Source organism: Salvelinus namaycush, chromosome 19 (genome assembly GCF_016432855.1).
Source record: "Salvelinus namaycush isolate Seneca chromosome 19, SaNama_1.0, whole genome shotgun sequence".
Classification (NCBI taxonomy): domain Eukaryota; kingdom Metazoa; phylum Chordata; class Actinopteri; order Salmoniformes; family Salmonidae; genus Salvelinus; species Salvelinus namaycush.
Genome location: NC_052325.1, coordinates 4,159,235 through 4,183,361, shown reverse-complemented (window position 1 = coordinate 4,183,361; position 24,127 = coordinate 4,159,235). Strand labels below are relative to the sequence as shown.

Sequence of the window (24,127 nt, the reverse complement as noted above, 5' to 3'; positions counted from 1 at the left end):
TTTGAAAATGCTCATTAGCATTAAAGTAGACATCATGCAAGATTACAAATTCCTGCATGTCATGTCTAGCTGACACCTTAGATAACAGGTATTGTGTCAATTTAAAACATACAAGACATTCAGAATTGTCAATTTTAAAGAAATGTAGACGATTTATTCATTACTACATTTAGCTAACATTAGTTAATCCAGACATTTTTACCTTTGCCTCGATTCGGCAGTCTCATCCAGATCATGGCATTTGTAGTTTATGATAGCCACATTAGCATTTAATTTTTGGGGTAAATACAGGGGAATATATTGGTAAGTCACTTTGTCCTAAAGAGATATACACGGTTATCAAAATGTCACGCCAGGGTAAGCCTACACAAACCAGACCTTATTAAATGTTTCTAAAATCCCCTCTGGGCAAAATTTAATGGTGGAAAAACAATTGGAATAATTTTCCTTGTTTGACCACTAGGTTTTATGGGTATTAATGGTACTGTATTGGTTAACTGATAAGAGCTAACCATTCCTACAAGAAGTATAAAGATATTGGGGAGCTGTTGGAAGCATTATTCAAGAAACGAGTGTTTCTCAAGACATTTGGCCAAAGGAGATGGTGCAACAAAACAGGGTGCTAAATGAACAATAAAGTATTCTTCTTGATTTTAGTTTTACTGAATATACACATTTATTTAAATGTGCGGAGTCAGACAAGTTAGTAAGATCTCATTTCATGAAATAACCAAGCATGACAACAGAAATGTTAAAACAAATGTAGACTTTATGGAGTTCCTGGGCTGTACAACCAGTTGAGAACATTCACTAGGAAATTGCTGGTGGAGGACGGCTTGACTCGGTCCGTAGCGGCGGCTTGTCAGTCTTGTATTCTCAGCTTGACCATAGGTGGTCCACAATAGGCATTCAGCGTTCACATGCAATACAGTCACAAACATACCTGGGTCCAACACATACGTAAAATACATGCGGTGGGCTTGATTTCTTGTTTTGTACCATTTGAATAGTCCAAAAAGTGCCAACTAAAATCACCCCGCAAGCTACTCCACTAAACTAAGCACACCTCTAGAATTAAAAGTATTTTACATATGCATTTGCCCCAGATGTTGTAGCAGAGGGCATACTACTGGAATTTAAGGCATCTCACAGGGACGAGGTGTGGGCTGACCACAGAGGTCATGGTTCTACACTGCCAGCGATCGGCCCAGTCAGTTCTTAGACTCCGTACTTCCCTTTAAGCTCCTCTACCAAGGCAATGTACTCCTTCCTGGCATTATCTTGGCTCTTTCCTGTAAGAGGCACAAGGAAGAGAAAAAACACATTCATAAAACATGCTGATAACAGGTTACTGTTCAAAGATTGTCTGGCTCAACCAGTACACTTATGACTGTAAATGCATTGAGCTGAAGGGATCCACAGCTGTCTAAATCCGATTCCCTGTGGAGTACAAATCACTTAAGGTGAACAGTGCCCTCTACAGTTGAAATGTGGGCAGGGCTACAGGAAACACACCTTTCTCCTTCTCCCAGGCGTCCCACTTGGCTTTCCCAGTGAAATCAAGCATCCCAGGACGAGCTTCAGAAACAAAGTAAAAAACACAATCAGACTATACTCAATACAATGAGTCATCTACACTTGAGGGGTATCACAAAGCACTGGATGCTGGCTTACCGGTGTTGACATCGCCCACTTTGGCCTGTTTGAACAGAGCATAAACCCTGAGCATCTCTGCATCTGCTGGCTTGGCCTTAAGCTGCTTCACCTCCTCTGCAGCCTTATCAAAGTCTGCCTGGGTGGGATAGAAGCAAAATATGTGATTTAAAGTCAGCTAAACAGAGAAAGAAAAGCCTACACCTGAAAATGGCTGCTTCCAAGTGAAATCGGAGAGATATGATGGCTTTAGACATGAAAGGTTCCTGTACAATCTCATTACAAAATGCCAGCAACCTTACAGCAAATCTATGTCAGAAAAAGGTTAAGCTAGATAATCACAGGATAGCAATTGAGAGAGTTAGCACTGGCGTACATTGAACCTTGATCTCATATAGGTCTATTTGGCTTAGCCTACAGGTATTAAATCTGCATCAAAGTCATGATGACATTCCATTGTGAGCAACTGGAGACCAGAATGGCAGAACATAGAAACTGGCCTCAACCAGAGCTACTGAGTATGGAAACCAATCATTGTTGCTGAAAAGGAGGTCTATGCTGCCAAGAAAGAAAAAAACAGGCCCCCCAGCAGTACAATGGGTCCTCTGAGTGGGCTGAGCAACACTACAAAATGCCACACTGGATGTGTCACCCTGCCAACTGTGCCAGGGGGGAAGAGAGACAAAACACTGGTTGCTTTTCCTTTTGTATAGCCTAGGAACATAGGCAGTCTGTTGCCTCCACTTATAGTTTGGCCATTATTAGTGTCACTGAAATGTTTGGTGTCAGATGGCCTGGATGTTGCTTTTGCAACCCACCCAGAGGTAAGATTGGATTGCAAATCACCCTGGTCAGAGTCCAAGTAGAGGTAATAACCTGGGGGAAGGACCTAACCCTTATCTGTACAGCCTCAAAGGCAGGTTTTAAAAGAACACATTAAGTGTTTTGGGGTTCCTGAGTGGCACAGCGGTCTAAGGCACTGCATCTCAGTGCTAGAGGCGTTACTACACACCCTGGTTTGATTCCAGGCTGTATCACAACCGGCCATGATTGGGAGACCCATAGGGCGGCGCTCAATTGGCCCAGTGTCGTCCGGGTTAGGGTTTGGCCGGGGCAGGCCGTCATTGTAAATAAGAATTTGTTAACTAACTTGCCTAGTTAGATAAAGGTTAAATAAAAAAAAGTTTCCAAAAAAGTGTGCATCTATTAGCTTTGTGCACCTGCTCACTCAGACATTGTAAATGTTATACCACAAAACAGTTCCAGGGAAAAAGCTTTGCATTGCCCACCATTTACAGTCCTAGTCCTGCCAGATACAAAAGCATTGTGTATCAATGCAAATATAATGCTCATTTGAGTCTAGGTCGATCCAGAGAAGGAAGGAGACAACCCGGCAAGGTGCTTATGTATGAGAGTGTAGCAGCTACCTACAAAATAATCTGGCCTGAAGGTAATGGCTAAACAAGCACATTATATGAACTTAAATTAATAAACAGCCAAGGTCTTGAGTTTTAATGTTGCAATATGTGTGAGGCAACACACTAAAAATGTGACACAGCCAAAACCAATGTAATCTAATCTACTCAGCTAAACAGATATCCAATATGCTTTGGCCTCTGCTTCAATAGGAGGACAGAGATCAGGTTGCCAAACTCAATGATTAAAATATTATCCATCTCCCTGGCTACAACTCACCTGTGAACTTTTATAAGGGGGTATTCATTACGGAAACATTTACCGTTTTAAGAACCAAACGGAAGCAAGCAGCGTAAAACGAGAGTTTCTATTTGACAAATTCAGTTAGGTCCCGCCCTGTTTCGTTTGCTTCCGTTTTAAGAAACGTTTTGCGACAGAATCGGCGTAATGAATATGCCCCCAGGTGAGTGGCAGAGGGCATAAGCTGAAGGGACAAAGTACAAACCGGTAAAATAAATGTGATCAACTCCAACAGTGCTTTTACCTTCAATTTGATGGAACTGCATACTTTTTTTCAAATCAAATACTTACAAGCCCTTAACCAACAATGCAGTTTTAAGAAAAAATACCTACAAAGAATATAATTAAAGAGCAGCAGTAAAATAACAATAGCAAGGCTATATACAGGGGGTACCGGTACAATGTGCGAGGGCACCGGTTAGTCGAGGTAATATGTACATGTAGGTAAAGTTAAAGTGAGTATGCATAGATAACCAGAGTAACCGGGGGCGCAATGCAAATAGCCTGGGTAGCTATTTGATTAGATGTTCTGGAGTCTTATGCCTTGGGGTAGAAGCTGTTTAGAAGCCTCTTGGACCTAATTTAGGTATATGTAAACATATAACGTGACTAATATATATATATATATATATATATTCATTCCTCTAACCAGAAACACAGATGCTTGCCTTTTTTTTGCAACTTGTTCAATAATGGGTTTATTAAATGGGAGTTTATGACCCTGCGTTCCGGGCGCGAGCCTTCTTGCCTTCGAGTGACCATGTGATTATAAGAGTTGCGCAAAACGGCAACATTTCTTCCTTCATCCTATAAGAACAAGCTAAACTTAGTCAACGTTAGATATAATTACTTTCACATGCTTCTTCTCACCAGGATATTACGCAAGCAATCATATACAACAGAGGCGCGTGTGAAGTCCACACACAATCAGTGCCTTGGGCTATGTCAAAGCCGCACCACACCCTTCAAGCAGGGTGACAGAAGTGCCAAAGCCAGTCAATCCTCTGGCGCTCTGGTTTGCCAGTGACATTAGCTTGCTAGATATTGAGCTGTCAAACAAATGAAATGGTGGTTTCATCGGGTTGAAGCATGGGCATTGCGCCTTTTTAAAGGCAATAACATTAATCAAGTTCAATTCAAAATTGCCACAAGACCGACGGGGATAACTAGTAACTAAGTTACTATAAGTAGTGGTGTCAAGTGCCAACTCCAGTTTGGCAAAAACGATACGCTCTTTACTTGTGTTCTAGCTAGCAAGCTAACTGACCGTTAGCTGACAAAGCCTAGTCGACATGTTAGTGAAACTGCACTTGGACCAGGAAATCAAAATAATACAACTACCTATGCATGTTATGGCAACTACCTACAATATAATGTAAAACAAAATACAAATTCGATCCAAACCTCAGACATGATTCAATTCCTTTTGAAGGCCCTTAGTACAGTCACAGAACACTGCTGGCGTCCACAGCCCAGAACTAACGGAAAGGAGAGTAGACCGTTCCTAATGTGTGTGTCGTGAGCAACAGCGTGAGCAACAATAGTGGAATCGGTGGTTCGCCTTTAAAATAAAAGTCACCCATTGAAACATGCAAACGGGTAAAGTGCCCAACGTTCTGAAGTCTATACATTCACAGTGCGATTGTGTCAAATTAACTAATTATTGTATTTTTTTGAATATATATAACATTCCAACCTTGTTTAGCGTTATCAGTTAGCATCAGTTTCAATTGGGGACTTTTATTTTGAAGGCAAACAGGCGACTATTGTTGCTAATGCTGCTCACGACACAGTGATCTGTTCCTCTAAGCGTTTCGCTACTGTGCAAGGGGATACCGCCCCTCAATTCCATTGGTAGATTTAACTAATGACATTCACGCATCATTTCGGTTAGTTGGGGTGAGTAAAGGTAACCAATCAAATCCCTCAATTCATTGGCACGAGTAGTGGTCCCACTACAGTAGGGCACGGGGTCATGGGAATGTGTGTCTGCAACAATTAAATATGTATCTCTACTAAAGACAACACAGTCTTCTCCAATAGGTCGTTATCATTAAAACGTCACAATTAGGTGAAGAACGTTAGATTTGCCTGCTGGTGGGCAAGGAGAACACCAGCTCCGCTAAAACCACTGACCACTGCCTTCTGTTTTAAGTGATTGTTAAATAAATTAACTTTTTGGTTGTAATATCATCACCACTTGAAGAGCATGGTCAGAACCACACATTTCCGAATATTCCATGCAAAACAATTGCGCACATTTAGCTCAGAGTTAATACAAGAAACTGCATGCTTTTCATGATCAGTGAACATCAATAGGGGAGGTGCATGAAGATGCGGCCCACATATACTTATACCAAATTCCTTGTTTTGCTAAATTCGTCTTCTTGTACATTGCTCTCTTGTTACCTTTTTTTTGTATGTTCAAAAGCACAGTATACACATTATGCCAATTTTAGCTTCAAGGTGCCAGCAATTAGAAAAAACGAAAAAGTAGATTGTGCTGATTTATTGGGGGGCATTGAACCATGTCCGCGCTGTAGTTAAAACATTCAGCTGATAGGGTTTTCCCTAATTACCAGAGCCACAAAGGTAAAATTGGCTAGATTGTAAAAAAATATGAAAACAAACAGCAGGTTTTTAGTCTTTTTAATAGAAAGGTTTGAGTTAGGCATACGTTTACCAGTGTGGTTAAGGTTAGGTTTAAAATACAATTTTAAGAAGATAACTTGTAGAAATGGGCGGGGTTTATAACTTTGTGGCTGTGGTAACTAGTGACGACCAGTGTATAGTGATAAAATGATGTCATATCTGAATTCCAACATCTTTATGCACGTTCGCAATGGATCATGTAATTTCAAATCGGCTATGTGAGGGTAGCCTTATGATATCTCTCATCGGATTTTTTAAAGAATTATTGCAATTTCAGAAAATGCCCATAATATATTTGCAATAGTAGTGGAATAATTGTTTCACAGTATTACTTAACCAGCAGTGTTTTGATTGGCTGTGATATTCACCCATTAATTTATCCTGCTGGACCAGCATCCTTTGTCAAAATGAGAAAGCTTTTTTGGTTTTGGTGCTGTGTTCTTCTCTGGTAGGGTTTAACAGAAGTTGGCATCCAATGTGTTGCATTAGTGCCACCAACAGGACTGGAGTATAAATACATCCATTATACTTGGTGATACACGTGATACACGCCAACTAACCCCCTACACTCATAAAAAAGCACTATCCCATTCCCCTATTTTAACCCTATCTGATCCTACACCAGGCCAACAGCCTGGGAGGACAGGACACTACCATTCAACACCCCCTGTAACTCTTTTGCAATAGAATCTCGTTTTTTGTGTGTGTTTTTTTTCTCCACCTTTATTTAACCAGGTAGGCCAGTTGAGAACAAGTTCTCATTTACATTTGTGACTTAAAGCAAAGCAGTGCAACAAAAAACAACACAAGAGTTACACATGGGATAAACAAAAGTACAGTCAATAACACAATAGAAAAAAAAAAATATATATATACAGTGTGTGTAAATGGAGTAAGGAGGGAAGGCAATAAATAGGACAATAGTAGTGAAGTAATTACAATTTAGCAAATTAACACTGGAGTGATAGATGTGCAGATGATGATGTGCAAGTATAAATATTGGTGTGCAAAAGAGCAAAAAAAGTAAATAAAAACAATATGGGGATGAGGTAGGTAGTTGGATGGGCTATTTACAGATGGGCTGTGTACAGCTGCAGCGATCGGTAAGCTGCTCAGATAGCTGATGTTTAAAGTTAGTGAGGGAGATATAAGTCTCCAACTTTTGATTTTTGCAATTCATTCCTGTCATTGGCAGCAGAGAACTGAAAGGAAAGGCGGCCAAAGAGGTGTTGGCTTTGGGGATGACCAGTGAGATATACCTGCTGGAGTGCGTGCTACGGGTGGGTGTTGTTATGGTGACCAGTGAGCTGAGATAAGGCGGAGCTTTACCTAGCAAAGACTTATAGATGACCTGGAGCCAGTGGGTCTGGCGACGAATATGTAGCGAGGGCCAGCTGATTAGAGCATACAGGTCGCAGTGGTGGGTAGTATATGGGGCTTTGGTGACAAAACGGATGACACTGTGATAGACTGCATCCAGTTTGCTGAGTAGAGTGTTGGAGGCTATTTTGTAAATGACATCGCCGAAGTCGAGGATCGGTAGGATAGTCAGTTTTACGAGGGTATGTTTGGCAGCGTGAGTGAAGGAGGCTTTGTTTTGAGAAATAGGAAGCCGATTCTAGATTTAATTTTGGATTGGAGATGCTTAATATTAATCTGGAAGGAGAGTTTACAGTCTAGCCAGACACCTAGGTAGTTGTCCACATATTCTAAGTCAGAATCGTCCAGAGTAGTGATGCTAGTCGGGCGGGTGGGTGCGGGCAGCGATCGGTTGATAAGCATGCATTTAGTTTTACTAGCGTTTAAGAGAAGTTGGAGGCCATGGAAGGAGTGTTGTATGGCATTGAAGCCCGTTTTGAGGTTTGTTAACACCGTGTCCAAAGAAGGGCCAGAAGTATACAGAATGGTGTTGTCTGCGTAGAGGTGGATCAAGGAATCACCCGCAGCAAGAGCGACATCATTGATATATATATATATACACTGCTCAAAAAAATAAAGGGAACACTTAAACAACACAATGTAACTCCAAGTCAATCACACTTCTGTGAAATCAAACTGTCCACTTAGGAAGCAACACTGATTGACAATAAATTTCACATGCTGTTGTGCAAATGGAATAGACAAAAGGTGGAAATTATAGGCAATTAGCAAGACACCCCCAATAAAGGAGTGATTCTGCAGGTGGTGACCACAGACCACTTCTCAGTTCCTATGCTTCCTGGCTGATGTTTTGGTCACTTTTGAATGCTGGCGGTGCTCTCACTCTAGTGGTAGCATGAGACGGAGTCTACAACCCACACAAGTGGCTCAGGTAGTGCAGCTCATCCAGGATGGCACATCAATGCGAGCTGTGGCAAGAAGGTTTGCTGTGTCTGTCAGCGTAGTGTACAGAGCATGGAGGCGCTACCAGGAGACAGGCCAGTACATCAGGAGACGTGGAGGAGGCCGTAGGAGGGCAACAACCCAGCAGCAGGACCGCTACCTCCGCCTTTGAGCAGGAGGAGCACTGCCAGAGCCTTGCAAAATGACCTCCAGCAGGCCACAAATGTGCATGTGTCTGCTCAAACGGTCAGAAACAGACTCCATGAGGGTGGTATGAGGGCCCGACGTCCACAGGTGAGGGTTGTGCTTACAGCCCAACACCGTGCAGGACGTTTGGCATTTGCCAGAGAACACCAAGATTGGCAAATTCGCCACTGGCGCCCTGTGCTCTTCACAGATGAAAGCAGGTTCACACTGAGCACATGAGCACATGTGACAGACGTGACAGAGTCTGGAGACGCCGTGGAGAACGTTCTGCTGCCTGCAACATCCTCCAGCATGACCGGTTTGGCGGTGGGTCAGTCATGGTGTGGGGTGGCATTTCTTTGTGGGGCCGCACAGCCCTCCATGTGCTCGCCAGAGGTAGCCTGACTGCCATTAGGTACCGAGATGAGATCCTCAGAGCCCTTGTGAGACCATATGCTGACACATGCACATTTGTGGCCTGCTGGAGGTCATTTTGCAGGGCTCTGGCAGTGCTCCTCCTGCTCAAAGGCGGAGGTAGCGGTCCTGCTGCTGGGTTGTTGCCCTCCTACGGCCTCCTCCACGTCTCCTGATGTACTGGCCTGTCTCCTGGTAGCGCCTCCATGCTCTGTACACTACGCTGACAGACACAGCAAACCTTCTTGCCACAGCTCGCATTGATGTGCCATCCTGGATGAGCTGCACTACCTGAGCCACTTGTGTGGGTTGTAGACTCCGTCTCATGCTACCACTAGAGTGAGAGCACCGCCAGCATTCAAAAGTGACCAAAACATCAGCCAGGAAGCATAGGAACTGAGAAGTGGTCTGTGGTCACCACCTGCAGAATCACTCCTTTATTGGGGGTGTCTTGCTAATTGCCTATAATTTCCACCTTTTGTCTATTCCATTTGCACAACAGCATGTGAAATTTATTGTCAATCAGTGTTGTTTCCTAAGTGGACAGTTTGATTTCACAGAAGTGTGATTGACTTGGAGTTACATTGTGTTGTTTAAGTGTTCCCTTTATTTTTTTGAGCAGTGTATATATACAGAGAAAAGAGTCGGCCCGAGAATTGAACCCTGTGGTACCCCCATAGACTGCCAGAGGTCCAGACAACAGGCCCTCCGATTTGACACACTGAACTCTGTCTGAGAATTAGTTGGTGAACCAGGCGAGGCAGTCATTTGAGAAACCAAGGCTGTTGAGTCTGCCGATAAGAATGCAGTGATTGACAGAGTCGAAAGCCTTGACCAGGTCGTTGAAGACGGCTGCACAGTACTGTCTTTTATCGATGGCAGTTATGATATCGTTTAGGACCTTGAGCGTGGCTGAGGTGCACCCATGACCAGCTCGGAAACCGGAGTGCACAGTGGAGAAGGTACGGTGGGATTCGAAATGGTCAGTGATCTGTTTATTAACTTGGTTTTCGAAGACTTTAGAAAGGCAGGGCAGAATGGATATAGGTCTGTAACAGTTTGGGTCTAGAGTGTCACCCCCTTTGAAGAGGGGGATGACCGTGGCAGCTTTCCAATCCTTTAGGAATCTCGAACGATACGAAAGAGAGGTTAAACAGACTAGTAATAGGAGTTGCAACAATGGCGGCGGATCATTTTAGAAAGAGAGGGTCCAGATTGTCTAGCCCAGCTGATTTGTACGGGTCCAGGTTTGGCAGTTCTTTCAGAACATCTGCTATCTGGATTTGGGTGAAGGAGAAGCTGGGGAGGCTTGGGCAAGTAGCTGCAGGGGGTGCGGAGCTGTTGGTTGGGGTAGCCAGGAGGAAAGCATGGCCAGCCGTAGAGAAATGCTTGTTGAAATTCTCGATTATCGTGGATTTATCGGTGGTGACAGTGTTTCATAGCCTCAGTGCAGTGGGCAGCTGGGAGGAGGTGCTCTTATTCTCTATGGACTTTACTGTGTCCCAGAACTTTTTGGAGTTAGAGCTACAGGATGCAAATTTTTGTTTAAAAAGCTAGCCTTTTCTTTCCTAACTGACTGTGTGTATTGGTCCCGGACTTCCCTGAAAAGTTGCATATCGTGGGGACTATTCGATGCTAGTGCAGTACGCCACAGGATGTTTTTGTGCTGGTCGAGGGCAGTCAGGTCTGGAGTGAACCAAGGGCTGTATCTGTTCTTAGTTCTAAATTTTTTGAAAGGGTGAGGAAATTACTTTTAATGAACAACAAGGCATCCTCTACTGATGGGATGAGGTCAGTATCCTTCCAGGATACCCGGGCCAGGTCGATTAGAAAGGCCTGCTCGCAGAAGTGTTTTAGGGAGCGTTTGACAGTGATGAGGGGTGGTCGTTTGACCGCGGAACCATAACGGATGCAGGCAATGAGGCAGTGATCGCTGAGATCCTGTTTGAAAACAGCAGAGGTGTATTTGGAGGGCAAGTTGGTCAGGAAAATATCTATGAGGGTGCCCATGTTTACGGATTTAGGGTTGTACCTGGTTGGTTCCATGATCATTTGTGTGAGATTGAGGGCATCTAGCTTAGATTGTAGGACTGCCGAGGTATTAAGTATATCCCAGTTTAGGTCACCTAACAGAACGAACTCTGAAGATAGATGGGGGGCAATCAATTCACATATGGTGTCCAGGGCACAGCTGGGAGCTGAGGGGGGGGTCTATAACAGGTGGCAACAGTGAGAGACTTATTTCTGGAGAGAATAATTTTTAAAATTATAAGCTTGAACTGTTTGGGCATAGACCTGGAAAGTATGACAGAACTTTGCAGGCTATCTCTGCAGTAGATTGCAACTCCACCCTCTTTAGCAGCTCTATCTTGACAAAAATGTTGTAGTTGGGGATGGAGATCTCCGAATTTTTGGTAGCCTTCCTAAGCCAGGATTCAGACACGGCAAGGACATCAGGGTTGGCGGAGTGTGCTAAAGCAGTGAGTAAAACAAACTTAGGGAGGAGGCTTCTGATGTTAACATGCATGAAACCAAGGCTTTTATGGTTACAGAAGTCAACAAATGAGAGCGCCTGGGGGGACACAGGGCCTGGGTTAACCTCTACATCACCCGAGGAACAGAGGAGGAGTAGGTTGAGGGTACAGCTAAGGGCTATCAAAACTGGTCGTCTAATGCGTTGGGGGCAGAGAATAAAAGGAGCAGATTTCTGGGCGTGGTAGAATAGATTCAGGGCATAATGTACAGACGGGTATGGTAGGGTTCTGGTACAGTGGAGGTAAACCTAGGCATTGAGTGATGATAAGAGAGGTTGCATCTCTGAAGGCACTAGTTACGCTAGATGAGGTCACCGCATGTGTGGGAGGTCGGACAATAGAGGTATCTCAGGCATGTTGAGTGGGGCTAAGGGCTCCGCAGTAAAATTAAACAATGATAACTACCCTAAACAACAGTTTGCAAGGCATATTGACATTTGAGAGAGACATAAAGCGAGGCATAAAGCAATCACAGGTGTTGATTGGGTGTTGATAGGTGTTGATTGACAACAACGGGTAAGACAACAACAGCTAATCAGCTAAGACAACAACAACAGGTGAAATGGCGATGAATGGGCAGAGAGGGTCAGTTAACTACACACAGGGCCTGAGTTCGAGGCTGGGGCCGACAGATAAACAAAAATGGAGTAGCGTGATTAATGAACAGTCCAGCAGGCATCCACTATGTGTAGCCAGGTGATCATAGGGTCCAGTGAACAGCAATAGATGAAACAGGGAAGCCGTTAGGTAGTCATTACTACGCTAGCAAGCGGGAGACACTGCGTTCATAAAGTTAGCAGGCCGGGGCTAGCAGAAGCGTCTTCACCAACGTCCAAAGGCCGGTTGAGGGCACATCAGATGTAATTACGTCGGCAGACCAGTCGTGATGGATCGGCGGGGCTTCGTGTCAACAAAGGCTCCAGGCCAATTGGCAAAAGAGATATTGTAGCTGGAGTCATTTTGTTTGCTAGCCGGGAGATGTGCCTGGCTCGAGGCTAACTGGTGCTAGCTTTGGGACAAGGGCGTTAGCCACTATAGCCACTCGGTAGCAGCTTGATAGCTGCGAAGGTCCAGAGCTTACAGCAGGAATCTGGTTATGTAGTGGCTTCTAGTCATGTTAGTGAAGAGTCCGGGAGGCATCAGCTGTGTAGCCGATTGATTATAGGGTCCACTGAGCAGGCTGGGAAATGGGCCTGGCTCAAGGCTAGCTTCGGGGCTGGGCCACTCAGTAGCAGCTAGCTAGCTGCGATTATCTGGAGTAATGGTCCAGAGCTTATGGCAGGAATCTGGTGATGTAGTGGAGGAAAGCAGTCCGATATGCTCAGGGTTGATATCGCGCTGTGCAGACTGGCGGGTATTATCCAGGCTAAAAGCGGCTGGTGTCTGAGCTAAAGCTAAAGGCCGCTAGCAGTGGCTAACAATGACTAAATAGCTAGTAGCTAATTAGCTGGTTAGCATCTGATGGCTAGCTAAGTACTTCTCTGCAGCTGCCACCACAACACCTATTTTTTATGTGATTTATGTTCCATTCCTGCGGTACAGTTGATAACCATGGCAATGAACGCACATTTAATTCGTAGTCCTATCACTTTGTACTGGCATCTCCAACTCCAATTAAATTTAGAATCTCCTTCCTATTTTGCAACAAAGCCTCCTTCACTCAAGCTGCCAAACATACCCTCGTAAAACTGACTATCCTACCGATCCTTGACTTCAGCGATGTCGTTTACAAAATAGCCTCCAACTCTCACCATTGTTCTCAACTGGAATACCTGGTTAAATAAAGGTGAAATAAAAAATATAAAAAACTGGCAAAGGTCTAATACTCACCGGGAGCCTCTTAGGATCCACTTCAGTTGATCCACCTTTACCGCTACCCTACCCCATTCATAAACGCTGACTTTGTCTTACCGGAGGCAGCTGTTCTATCTTGCCGATGGACCAAAAATCCCACCAGCTGTATGTTATCCATGTCGTCGTACAGCCATGACTCGGTGAAACATAAGATATTACAGTTTTTAATGTCCTGTTGGTAGGATTCGGAGGTCATCCATTTTGTTATCCAATGATTGCACGTTGGCTAATAGGACTGATGGTAGAGGGGGTTTACTCACTCGCCTACTAATTCTCAGAAGGCAGCCTGACCTCCGCACCCTTTTTCTCTGTCTTCTCTTCACGCATATGATGGGGATTTGGGCCCGTTCCTGAGAAAGCAGTATATCCTTCGCGTCGGACTCGTTAAAACTTTTTATGGCTGCAATCCCGTTAACGGAATGGTGTTGTCTGCGTAGAGGTGGATCAAGGAATCACCCGCAGCAAGAGCGACATCATTGATATATATATATACAGAGAAAAGAGTCGGCCCGAGACGACAACAGCCAGTGAAAGTGCAGGGCGCCAAATTCAAACAGAAATCTCATAATTAAAATTCCTCAAACATACATGTATCTTATACCATTTTAAAGGTAATCTTGTTGTTAATCCCACCAAAGTGTCCAATTTTCAAATAGACTTTACAGCGAAAGCACCACAAACGATTATGTTAGGTCACCGCAAAATCACAGAAAAACACAGCTATTTTTCCAGCCAAAGACAGGAGTCACAAAAAGCAGAAATAGAGATAGAATTAATCACTAACCTTTGATGATCTTCATCAGATGACACTCATAGGACCTCATGTTACACAATACATATATGTTTTGTTCGATTAAGTTCATATTTATATCCAAAAACCTCAGTTTACATTGGTGCCATGTTCAGAAATGCCTCCAAAATATCCGGAGAAATTGCAGAGCCACGTCAAATAACATAAATACTCATCATAAACTTTGATGAAAGATACATGTTTTACATAGAATTAAAGATACACTTGTTCTTAATGCAACCGCTGTGTCAGATTTCAAAAAATTTTACGGCAAAAGCACAATATTCAATAATCTGAGAACAGCGTTCAGCCACAAAAGTAAAAGTAAGCCATACAGTTACCCGCCAAATTGTGCAGTCAACAAAACTCATAAAAAGCATTATAAATCTTCACTTACCTTTGCTGATCTTCGTCGGAATGCACTCCCAGGACTCCCACTTCCACAAGAAATGTTTGTTTTGTTCGGTAATGTCCATCATTTATGTCCAAGTAGCTACTTTTGTTAGCGCGTTTAGTACACATATCCAAATGCTCATACAGGTCCAGGCGAACGTCGGACGAAAACTTTAAAAAGTTATATTACAGGTCGAATAAACTTGTCAAACTAAGTATAGAATCAATCTTTAGGATGTTGTTATCATAAATATTCAATAACATTCCAACTTGAGAATTCCTTTGTGTCTATAGAAGTAATGGAATGCATGTCGATATCAGGTGGAATGCGCGTGACCAGGGCTGTTAACAGCCCTTAGCCGTGGTATATTGGCCATATACCACACCCCCTCGTGCATTATTGCTTAAATATAGCCCCATGGCCTATTAAATGTTTTCCCAACTCAAATAATATTAGGCTATAAGAAAACAGAACGCAAAAAAAATACAAGCATATCCAGGCGGGTAAGTTGACTGTCTCTCATTCCAAAGCAGGCTGTCCTAAACAGTAAGGGTTAAAATGCTGGAAATTAAATGTAATCCAAAGGCATTGTCTAAATCAATAAAGGATCAGCAAATGTTTGATAAATATTTACATTTCTCCTCCTGTCTTCGATTCGGTGTACAGCTCACTCTGCTTACAGTTTCTACCATTCTTCAACAAACCATCTCCATTTTCCCCTACATTTTTAACAATTCAAGATCACCCTCTTCCTCCCTCTCTCTCTTCGACCTCCTCTGCCTCTCTTTTTCTCTCCATTCCTCCTCCGTAATCCAAGTATACGTCTCCTTATGATAATAATGCACTGGATTCGGAAAGTATTCAGACCCCTTGACTTTATCCATACTTTGTTACATTACAGCCTTATTCTAAAATTGATTAAATAAATGTTTTTACTCATCAATCGACACACAATACCCCATAACAACAAAGCGAAAACAGGTTTAGACATTTTTGCAAGTTTATTAAACATTTCAAATGGATACCTTATTTACATAAGTATTCAGACCCACAATACCCCTTGCTATGAGATTTGAAATTGAGCTCAGGTGCATCCTGATTACATTGACCATCCTTGAGATGTTTCTACAACTTGATTGGAGTCCACCTGTGGTAAATTAAATTGATTGGACATGATTTGGAAAGGCACAAACCTGTCTATATAAGGTCCCACAGTTGACAGTGGATGTCAGAGCAATAAACAAGCCATGAGGTCGAAGGAATTGTCCATAGAGCTCTGAGACAGGATTGTGTTGAGGCACAGATCTGGGGAAGGGTACCAAAAAAATTCTGGAGCATTGAAGGTCCCCAAGAACACAGTCACCTCCATCGTTCATAAATGACAAACAAGATTCTCTGCTCTGATGAAACCCAGATTGAACTCTTTGGCCTGAATGCCAAGTGTCACGTCTGGAGGAAACCTGGCACCATCCCTACGGTGAAGCATGGTGGTGGCAGCATCATGCTGTGGGGATGTTTTTCAGCGGCGGGGACTGGGAGACTAGTCAGGATTGAGGGAAATCCTTAGGCCTTCTCTGAAGGCCAAGAAGGCCCTGATGGTTCCCCACTGACTGATACTGTTTAGTCGTTGTTGTGGTGGGATTGGCGTGAGGGGTCCGTGGGTGGCTTTTGTCCATTTCTTTAGAATACTCATTGTTAGAATTTTTTTTGTTTCCAAATCAGATGTTATATACTATATTAATTGAATATAATATATCAATTCTATTATTTAAAATGGCCAATTTGGGTGCAATCAGTTAGATGAATTTCTGAAATCAAATTATATTTCAACAAAATAATGTTTCAGGAATACTAATTTGATCTGTTTCTAACTACAGAAAAGATTAGAGAACTATCTGAGATGGTGGGTGTCATGGCTTGTTGAAATGACATGGAACGACACTTTAGATACTGTAGCTATGCCCAGTGAGGCTGGAATTTATCCAGTTTGTGAAAAATTCTAAATATGTTACCACTTGAGCCGGTCTACCACCCCCTTCAAGAAGTTTGTCTATGGTATGTTATGGCTGCATTTTAGTGGCTTCTGCCAACTTCCAATTAGTCCCCTACCATTGGCACGGCCCCTATGGTCCTGCCCATAGACACTTGTTATTGATGGTAGGGTTTAGGAGGCGATTATGGTCTGGGAAAGATGCCAGCACACTTCCAAATGATCCTTCACTAAATGCTGTTGCACCCATTGGCATGCGTTCTTGATAAATGCAGTACATTGATTTGATGTCTTAAATTCTACATAATATATAATTTGAAGACATGATGAAGATCATCCACCAGGCACACAGAGCCAAGGTATCCCTCTCTTTTTGACATCTTACATAATTCACATACACAATAACCCTGTTAAATCTGTCCCATTTCTTTCTTCTAGATAATTGTATTTTATAAATCCAATCAAAAAGATTGATTTCCTGTTTGCAGATGAACAAGTTGGTGATGAGTTTGGAGGACGATGACATGCTCATTCTTGACCTGGCATAGTCATCTTCTTTTGTGCACATACAGTACCCTTGTTGACCAAAGTGTGTGCTATGTTATTTTATGAGTAGTAACTGTACATTCAGTCAACATCCTGGTAATGAAATGTTGTCAAAGCGGATGGCCCTGTTTTATGCCTGTTTTTGTTGTTGTGGCAAATGAAACAGAATTGGCCTTCTTCAGGAAAGAGGATTATGAGCTCCTTTAAAGCCAACCCCCAACCCACCTGGTGGTGACGGGTGTTTACTGGCCTTCATTCACCATGGGAGAGGTGATTCAGATCTGACATGGAGGATACACATGGATGGAAGATGGAAGGGGGATCCTTTCGCTTCTGCGCATGTGTTTCTTTACCGCTATGCTCACATCCTTGTGGTCTCTTTCCCTTCACATTTCTCACTGTCAATATTAAATGATACTTCTTCAGGATTTACCAGTGAAACGTCCATGCAGCATCTGCATACCAACCATTTGATCTCAATCAGTTTCATGGGGGATATGCATTTAAATCACCTTGAGTTATACAGTGTTGTTTCGAAGTAGCCTACAAGTGTTTTGAATGATTTATTGTACGGTGAGTGAATTTTAGAGCAGAGGGTGTTAACAAACTGTATCATAGCCTACCTGTGTATTTTGCATAGTGACGGCAGGGGCGAAAATCTGATATCAACCTTGGAGGGGACAATTACATGAAATTTTCTCAGGAGCAATTCCTGAGGGGGACACCAAAAGTAGTGCTGTAACACAGCCTACGTTGTAATATGTTAAATGTATATTGAGGGACCATAATCACTACTACTGGATAATTGTTAGGTACAGTAGTTAACTGAAGGGTTGTCCCAACTTGTTTAAATCATTATAATACTACTACTAATAATAGTTAAAGCAGTGTTCCTTATCAGTCCAGTATGTATGCAGGTATTCGTACTTACAACCAGCAATATCAAGAAAGGCCAGTAGGCGGCAATGGTACTTTACACTGTATGGGAGCAGTTTTCATAAATACAATGAACATGGTGTGATCTCATCGTAAAGAATCTCCATTGAGAACCATCACAAAGTTGGTCTCCGTATTGAATTGACCTTTTAATTTGACTTTGTGATACATTTATATAGTCATTAAATATGTGCACCTGGCCTGAGTCTACTACAATATCTTTACAAGAACAAAAAGCTTAAAATAAGTACAGTTCTAAAAGCAAAATAACTACTTCAATGAAAAACCCAAATAAATCAAACAAAATATCCTTCAGTCAGTGTCTCAACTCTTCAAACAGCAGCTATGGACAAGTATGTCACACAAAGTATGCAATTTTAAATAAAATAACATGAAATAAATTATTTGTAAGTGTACTGTCATGTACTAAAAACTGAAAACTACTAAACAAAAGAACAAATATCAATTACACCAGGGGTTCTCAAACAGGGGTCCATGGACTAATTGCAAGGTGTCCGTGAAATAAAAAAAAGTGTAATGAACGTATTCAGTACCACAAGGTTTCCAGTAAGTTTACATATAATATAGAGGGGGTGGAGGTCCCTGAGGACCGCTCAAAACCTTGCCTGCCTTGCCTCAAAATATGCAGGGGTTCCAGTACCCAAAAAAGGTTGAGAACCACTGCTATACACACTACTGAACAAAATAACCGAACATATGTTTGCGGGTTTCAATGGATCCAACAAATTGCTGGCAGATATTTTCCCTCTTGAGACTGTCCAGCCTGTCTTTATGTACATTACAGACAACTACGCCGTTCAGTCTCTCTTGGCCCATGCTAGCCCGTAACCAAGTCTTCAACCTGCGGAGTGCACTGAAACTCCTCTCAGCCTCACATGAAGACACTGGCACCACAAACAAAATTCTGATAAGCACCTCAACTTGGTCAAACAACCCCCGCACCTTCACTGGAAGCCTCCTGAGGACCTCTGCTGCCTCTCAACTGCTGCTACAGGGGTATTTGTTGTGAAAGAGAGGGATCTGCACTGAAAGAGAATCTATGTTCAGCTCAGGGTACTGATCTAGAGACTCATCCAAGTCCACCGTGAGAAGCGCTCTTTCCAACTTTTGCAGGACGTTTAGACTGTCCTGGTCAAAACGGTCGCCAAACTGAACCTCCACACCATCCAACACTTAAAAAAATTCTGCCCTATAGTGATCCACTGCTTTGCCAGCAAATCGTCTTGAGTGCGTCTCAATGGATTCAATAGAGTCAATCAAAGTTGTTGCTTTCTCATACAGTGCAAGGTAGCTTTCGTCATTTCTCTTGCCCCTAAGAGATGACCGCACACACTCGACTGCAGCCTGCATACCAGAGACAGTCTGAGTTTTCTTCTGCAGTGAAATGTTTAGACATTCAAGCTCTCCAAGAACAGCAGAGGCAAGTGTGAGGCCCAACACAGTCTTGCCTTTGCTGAAGTGCTCGAATAAGCCACTGGCAGTTGAAGCTGTCTTGGATGCAGTTTTTGCCATCTCCTCTAGGCTGCTTAGTACCCGCTCATACTGCCCTAGCACAGCTCTAATAGCAGTATTCAGCACAGTCCACCTTGTTGGACATAGGGGTTTCAGGGTGGTCAGATTTGTATCTTTGGACGTGACAATTGATTCAAACATGCTCTTAAACTTTCCTGACTGGCCATAGAGGACACCTAACTGATGGACCCAAGAAAGGGAATCCCAGATCAGTGGGAAGGCTGAGCAGCCAGCCTGTGTAATCAGATTTACACAGTGTGCTCCACAATGGACATAGAGGGCTAATGGCTGCTGCCTCCTCACAATTGCCTGTGCACCTGTGTATTTTCCTGCCATGTTTGAGGCACCATCGTAACTCTGCCCACGTAAGCCAGACATGGGCAAATTGAGCCTCAACAACACATCAGTTGCCACTTTCGCAATGCCCTCGCCTGTTGTCTCCGACACCCTGTATAGCCCAATAAACTCCTCGTGAGGGACAAGGTCATGGTCAACATAACGCAGACAGACACTCTCCTGTTCAGCACCAGAGACATCTTGAGTACCATCAACAATTAATGAAAATTGTACAATCGGAAGAGACCTACTCTCAGCTGCAATGCCTCGAATGACTGTATTGGCCATGATGTTCAGAATTTCATTCTGTGCTTTGGGGCCTTTGTACATTGTGGTACGCTCTGTTAACCACTTCAGTAAAATGGGATCATCCTCTTCTGCCCTGAGTTTCAAAAGCTGGTATAAATTCCCACTGTCATCCGTGTGGCCTCTAAAGGCTTGTCCCTGTCTTACTACATGCCGCACCGAACTAACAATTTTCATCAAGCAATGCCTTGCGTCCTCCTGCTGTTTACCCCACGCGCTGGATAACTGGACACCGATTGGATTTAGCTGGTGTGCTGTTACAGTTACAAAGTGGCGGTGGGTTTGGCAGTTTTGATGTGCTGGGAATTTTTCAATGGCTTTTCTCCAGTTCCTAAATCCTGCACTAATGAAGGCAGCATCTGCTCTTTGGCCAAAAGATGGCTGGCTTGAAAACCCTTGGCTACAGTGAAAACACAACACTCCTTTTATTGATGGATTATAATGTAGCCAGGGGAAATCGCGAAACCATCTCTCTTGAAACGTCAACACTCTGTTGGCAAGAGTTTGCGGTTCTATAAATTGTGGGTGTGGCTGATATGGTTTTGTGCCATCACTGAGGTAACTGGACGATGCTGTGCCACTGTCCCCTATACTGGTGCTGCTGGCAACAAGGGTGACACCTGGTCCTGCCGTGGCTGTGACACTGTCCTCTGAAGTCTCTCTCCTTGGCTCTTTCCCTTTCACCACCCTCACTGACTCACAGTCTGTCTCCTAGAAAATAAATAAGGTGTTTGCTGTACTCCTAACTACCGGTACCCAAAACTACACAATTAATCACAACAGCAATACCATTGCCTTTAACAAATCTTAGTTTAGTCACCAGTTTAAGTTGAGTGGGGGTATCCATGGCATTTTCCAATTATGTCCCTATTTTACAAATAAAAAAAATTGAGAACCTTTCATAATGTTGCCAAACAAAGACTCAACAAACTTACCTGAGACTCCCTGTCTCTGCATATCTGTCCCCAGCTCTGCTGTCTGTGTGCCATCTGTTGCCTGCTCTGCCTAATGACATCATTGTGAAACATTTCCATTAGCATTTCACTTCTTTCTTATGAACATTTTATCAACTCGTCTTTGAGATATTAGGCTACTAGAGTTCTTACTTTGCGTTTTTGGTGTACTGAAAAATACTCTGATGTCCGTCTTTTTACTTCTTTCTGGCATTTTTCTACCTGGCTGGCCGGTCTAGCTGCACACACACACATTTACACAACACATGCTGCAACCTTTTGTAATTTTAACATAGTTTGTTTCATATTGGCTGGCTTCCAACAATAGCTGAATTTGCAAAGCTAGCGAGCACCAATTCCGTTTCTGTGGTGTTTGCTATAATCTTTGCTACCTGGTTAAATAAAGGTGGGAAAAAAAAATAATTCACTAGCGACAATTTAGCTTTTGCAACGAGACCATTAAATATATTTAAGACAATGGTATAAGAGAGTGTAATTCTGTTCAGTTTGGACTTCAGTTTATCGCTAACCTTATCACAGGGACTTTGAAGCACTACAGCTGCATGCTAATCTTGGAATAAACTGACGATAGCAAATATTCCATCTTTGACGACGCCACATAAATGGAATAGGTACTAGCTAGCTTGATAGTTAATGTTTGCTTTAGTTTGCGCGTTAGCTCTGCAAATTCAGCTAGTGTGTGAACCCTGCAACATTAAAAAAAATATATACATTGCTATGGCGCGATTGACTGGATTACCTCACGTCAGCTACGTACATGTGCCTTTCGGACAGTAGATACGAACCCTCTATTACCTTGCAAGCTAAAGAACTGGCAGTGGATCAAATCATTGTGAGGCAAAGGGCGGGGGGGTCGCAATCTTGTGAAACTTAAAAACGCGCTATTAAGTGTCTATAATCAGCACAAGTGCTTTCATTGCGTATTATTAATATTATTGAAATTACATAGTTATGTTTACAGTGATATATTGGGGGGGACAAGTCATATTTTTCCCAGGATGGGGGGGTCGTGTCCCCCCCGTCCCCCTTGGGATTTCCGCCTATGAGACGGGTATTCCCCCCTCACCACTGAGCGCCAGATCTGTGACAGTCTGTCTCAGTAGCCTACTCTCTGTATAGCAAAGTTATCATTAGAACTTAGTAGCCTATTTTTTGCTCCTGCTGAGGTAGGCTCCGTTTTAACGTTAGCTTCTTACTTCATCCTTCTTGGATAAGGAATACTAGCCAGAGCCCTTCAACGTTACTGCAATAGAAGTCTCTGCCGGCAGCTAGCCATCTGACTGACATCAATAAGCGACTACCAGTTGTGCACTCATTCTCAGAGAGTCAGTTTTTGTTTGTTTTGGGGGATGTCTGTAGACACAGCAGGAGTCATGGGACGTTTTTAAAATGGCCTTTTGTCCGGCATCTCGCGAACACACTCATCTGCGTCTCTAGTTTTGCCTACTTCTCTAGTGCCCCATGGTGCACGTTTTGGTTTTTGCCCTAGCACTACACAACTGATTCAAATAACCAACTCATCACCAAGCTTTGATTATTTGAATCAGTTGTGTAGTGCTAGGGCAAAAAAAAAAGTGCACCCAGGACAATCCAGATGTGCAAAGCTCTTACCCAGAAAGACTCAGCTGTAATTACTGCCCAAGGTGACTCTAACTCAGGGATGTGAATACTTATGTAAATGAGATATTTCTGTATTTAATTTTCAAAAAATGTGCACACATTTCTAAAAACATGTTTTCACTTTGTCATTACGGGGTATTGTGTGTAAATGTGTCAATTAAAAAAAAAATATATATATATTTTGAATTCAGGCTGTAACTCCAAAAAATGTGGAATGAGTCGAGGGGTATGAATACTTTCTGAAGGCACTGTATATTATTTGATTATGTTGAAATGGTCCTGGAATAATGGAGGCAGCTTCTGTTTTCTTTGCAACTTGTAGCCTAACTGCATGGTTCTAAATCAATAGTTGTTTAGTAGTCCGAATATGTCGGAAACATTAACTTGCTTGACCATGCTGTAGGTCATGTTTGTTACATGCAATATGCTTTGTGGACTTGTGATGAAACACAGGTGTGGTTGAATTTATTCTGCCACCGTGTCTTCTTATTGTCTCTGCCTTAGGCCTATATATCAAGGTGGCAAGGCCTATGAACTAACAGGTTATAAAGGAAAAAACATAATTATCACAACACAGGTTGTAATATGGCAATTTTTTTCTGGCCTCCCCAGGGATTTTACCCATGCACGATACTGCATAAGTGATCTTGTTGCACTACATGTAATGAGGACATGAATAAGGGGTCCTTAAGGTATTGCTGACACTGCTCATTCCTTTATCCAATTTAGGATTTTAGACAAATCTAACAGTTGATCAAATCTCTGGACATATCTTTTAGGAATCAAAGTTTTGAGAGAAATATTATTTAAAGTCATAGTCATAGCTTTTTTTGGAGAGTTTGAAATGTAGATCCTTTGCTCTCGACAAGGGCATGTCCAGGCATAGAGCGGACATGGAAATTAACATTATTGAAAGTCTTTTGAAAATAACCCCCCAAAATATTTTCCCTTATAAGTTTCCCCTATATATACATTTGAAGTTCAAATAATGCAACAAAATAACTATAAAAATAAAAGTTTCCCTGCCAGACAAAGATTATTCCGACTTTCAAGAATCACTATGCTAATTTCCTGCTATTCTACACATTTTGCCACAAGGCTGTAAGAAAATGTAGCAGTTTTAAAGCTAATTTCCTGTAATTTAAAAAATTATTTTCATGCGGTGGTGTGTACTACGCCAGTGAGTGAAGTATTCCCCCTTGCTGAGATGGTCCAAATATGGCACGTACTGTATGCTTAAATATTCAATAGAAAAAAGAAAGGCACTCTTACCACAGGAGGGACCACTGGCTTTTCTTAGTCTAGTTTTCACACAGAAAGGTACTGTATTACTCACATGACAACGAATCACAATAAAAAGTATCACAGATA

The 24,127-nt window shown here is 42.6% G+C and overlaps 1 protein-coding gene across 1 annotated transcript; it reads right to left on the bottom strand.

The window, feature by feature from the left end:
• Window positions 1-749: 749 nt before the first annotated feature.
• LOC120064065 (acyl-CoA-binding protein-like) lies at window positions 750-4,903 on the bottom strand. The gene is made up of 4 exons (XM_039014395.1): window positions 4,774-4,903; window positions 1,675-1,792; window positions 1,516-1,578; window positions 750-1,292 (listed from the first exon to the last, which is right to left on the bottom strand). Exons 1-4 carry the CDS (start codon window positions 4,780-4,782, stop codon window positions 1,219-1,221), a joined length of 264 nt encoding a protein of 87 aa, XP_038870323.1. The 5' UTR covers window positions 4,783-4,903; the 3' UTR covers window positions 750-1,218.
• Between the last annotated feature and the right edge of the window lie 19,224 nt (window positions 4,904-24,127).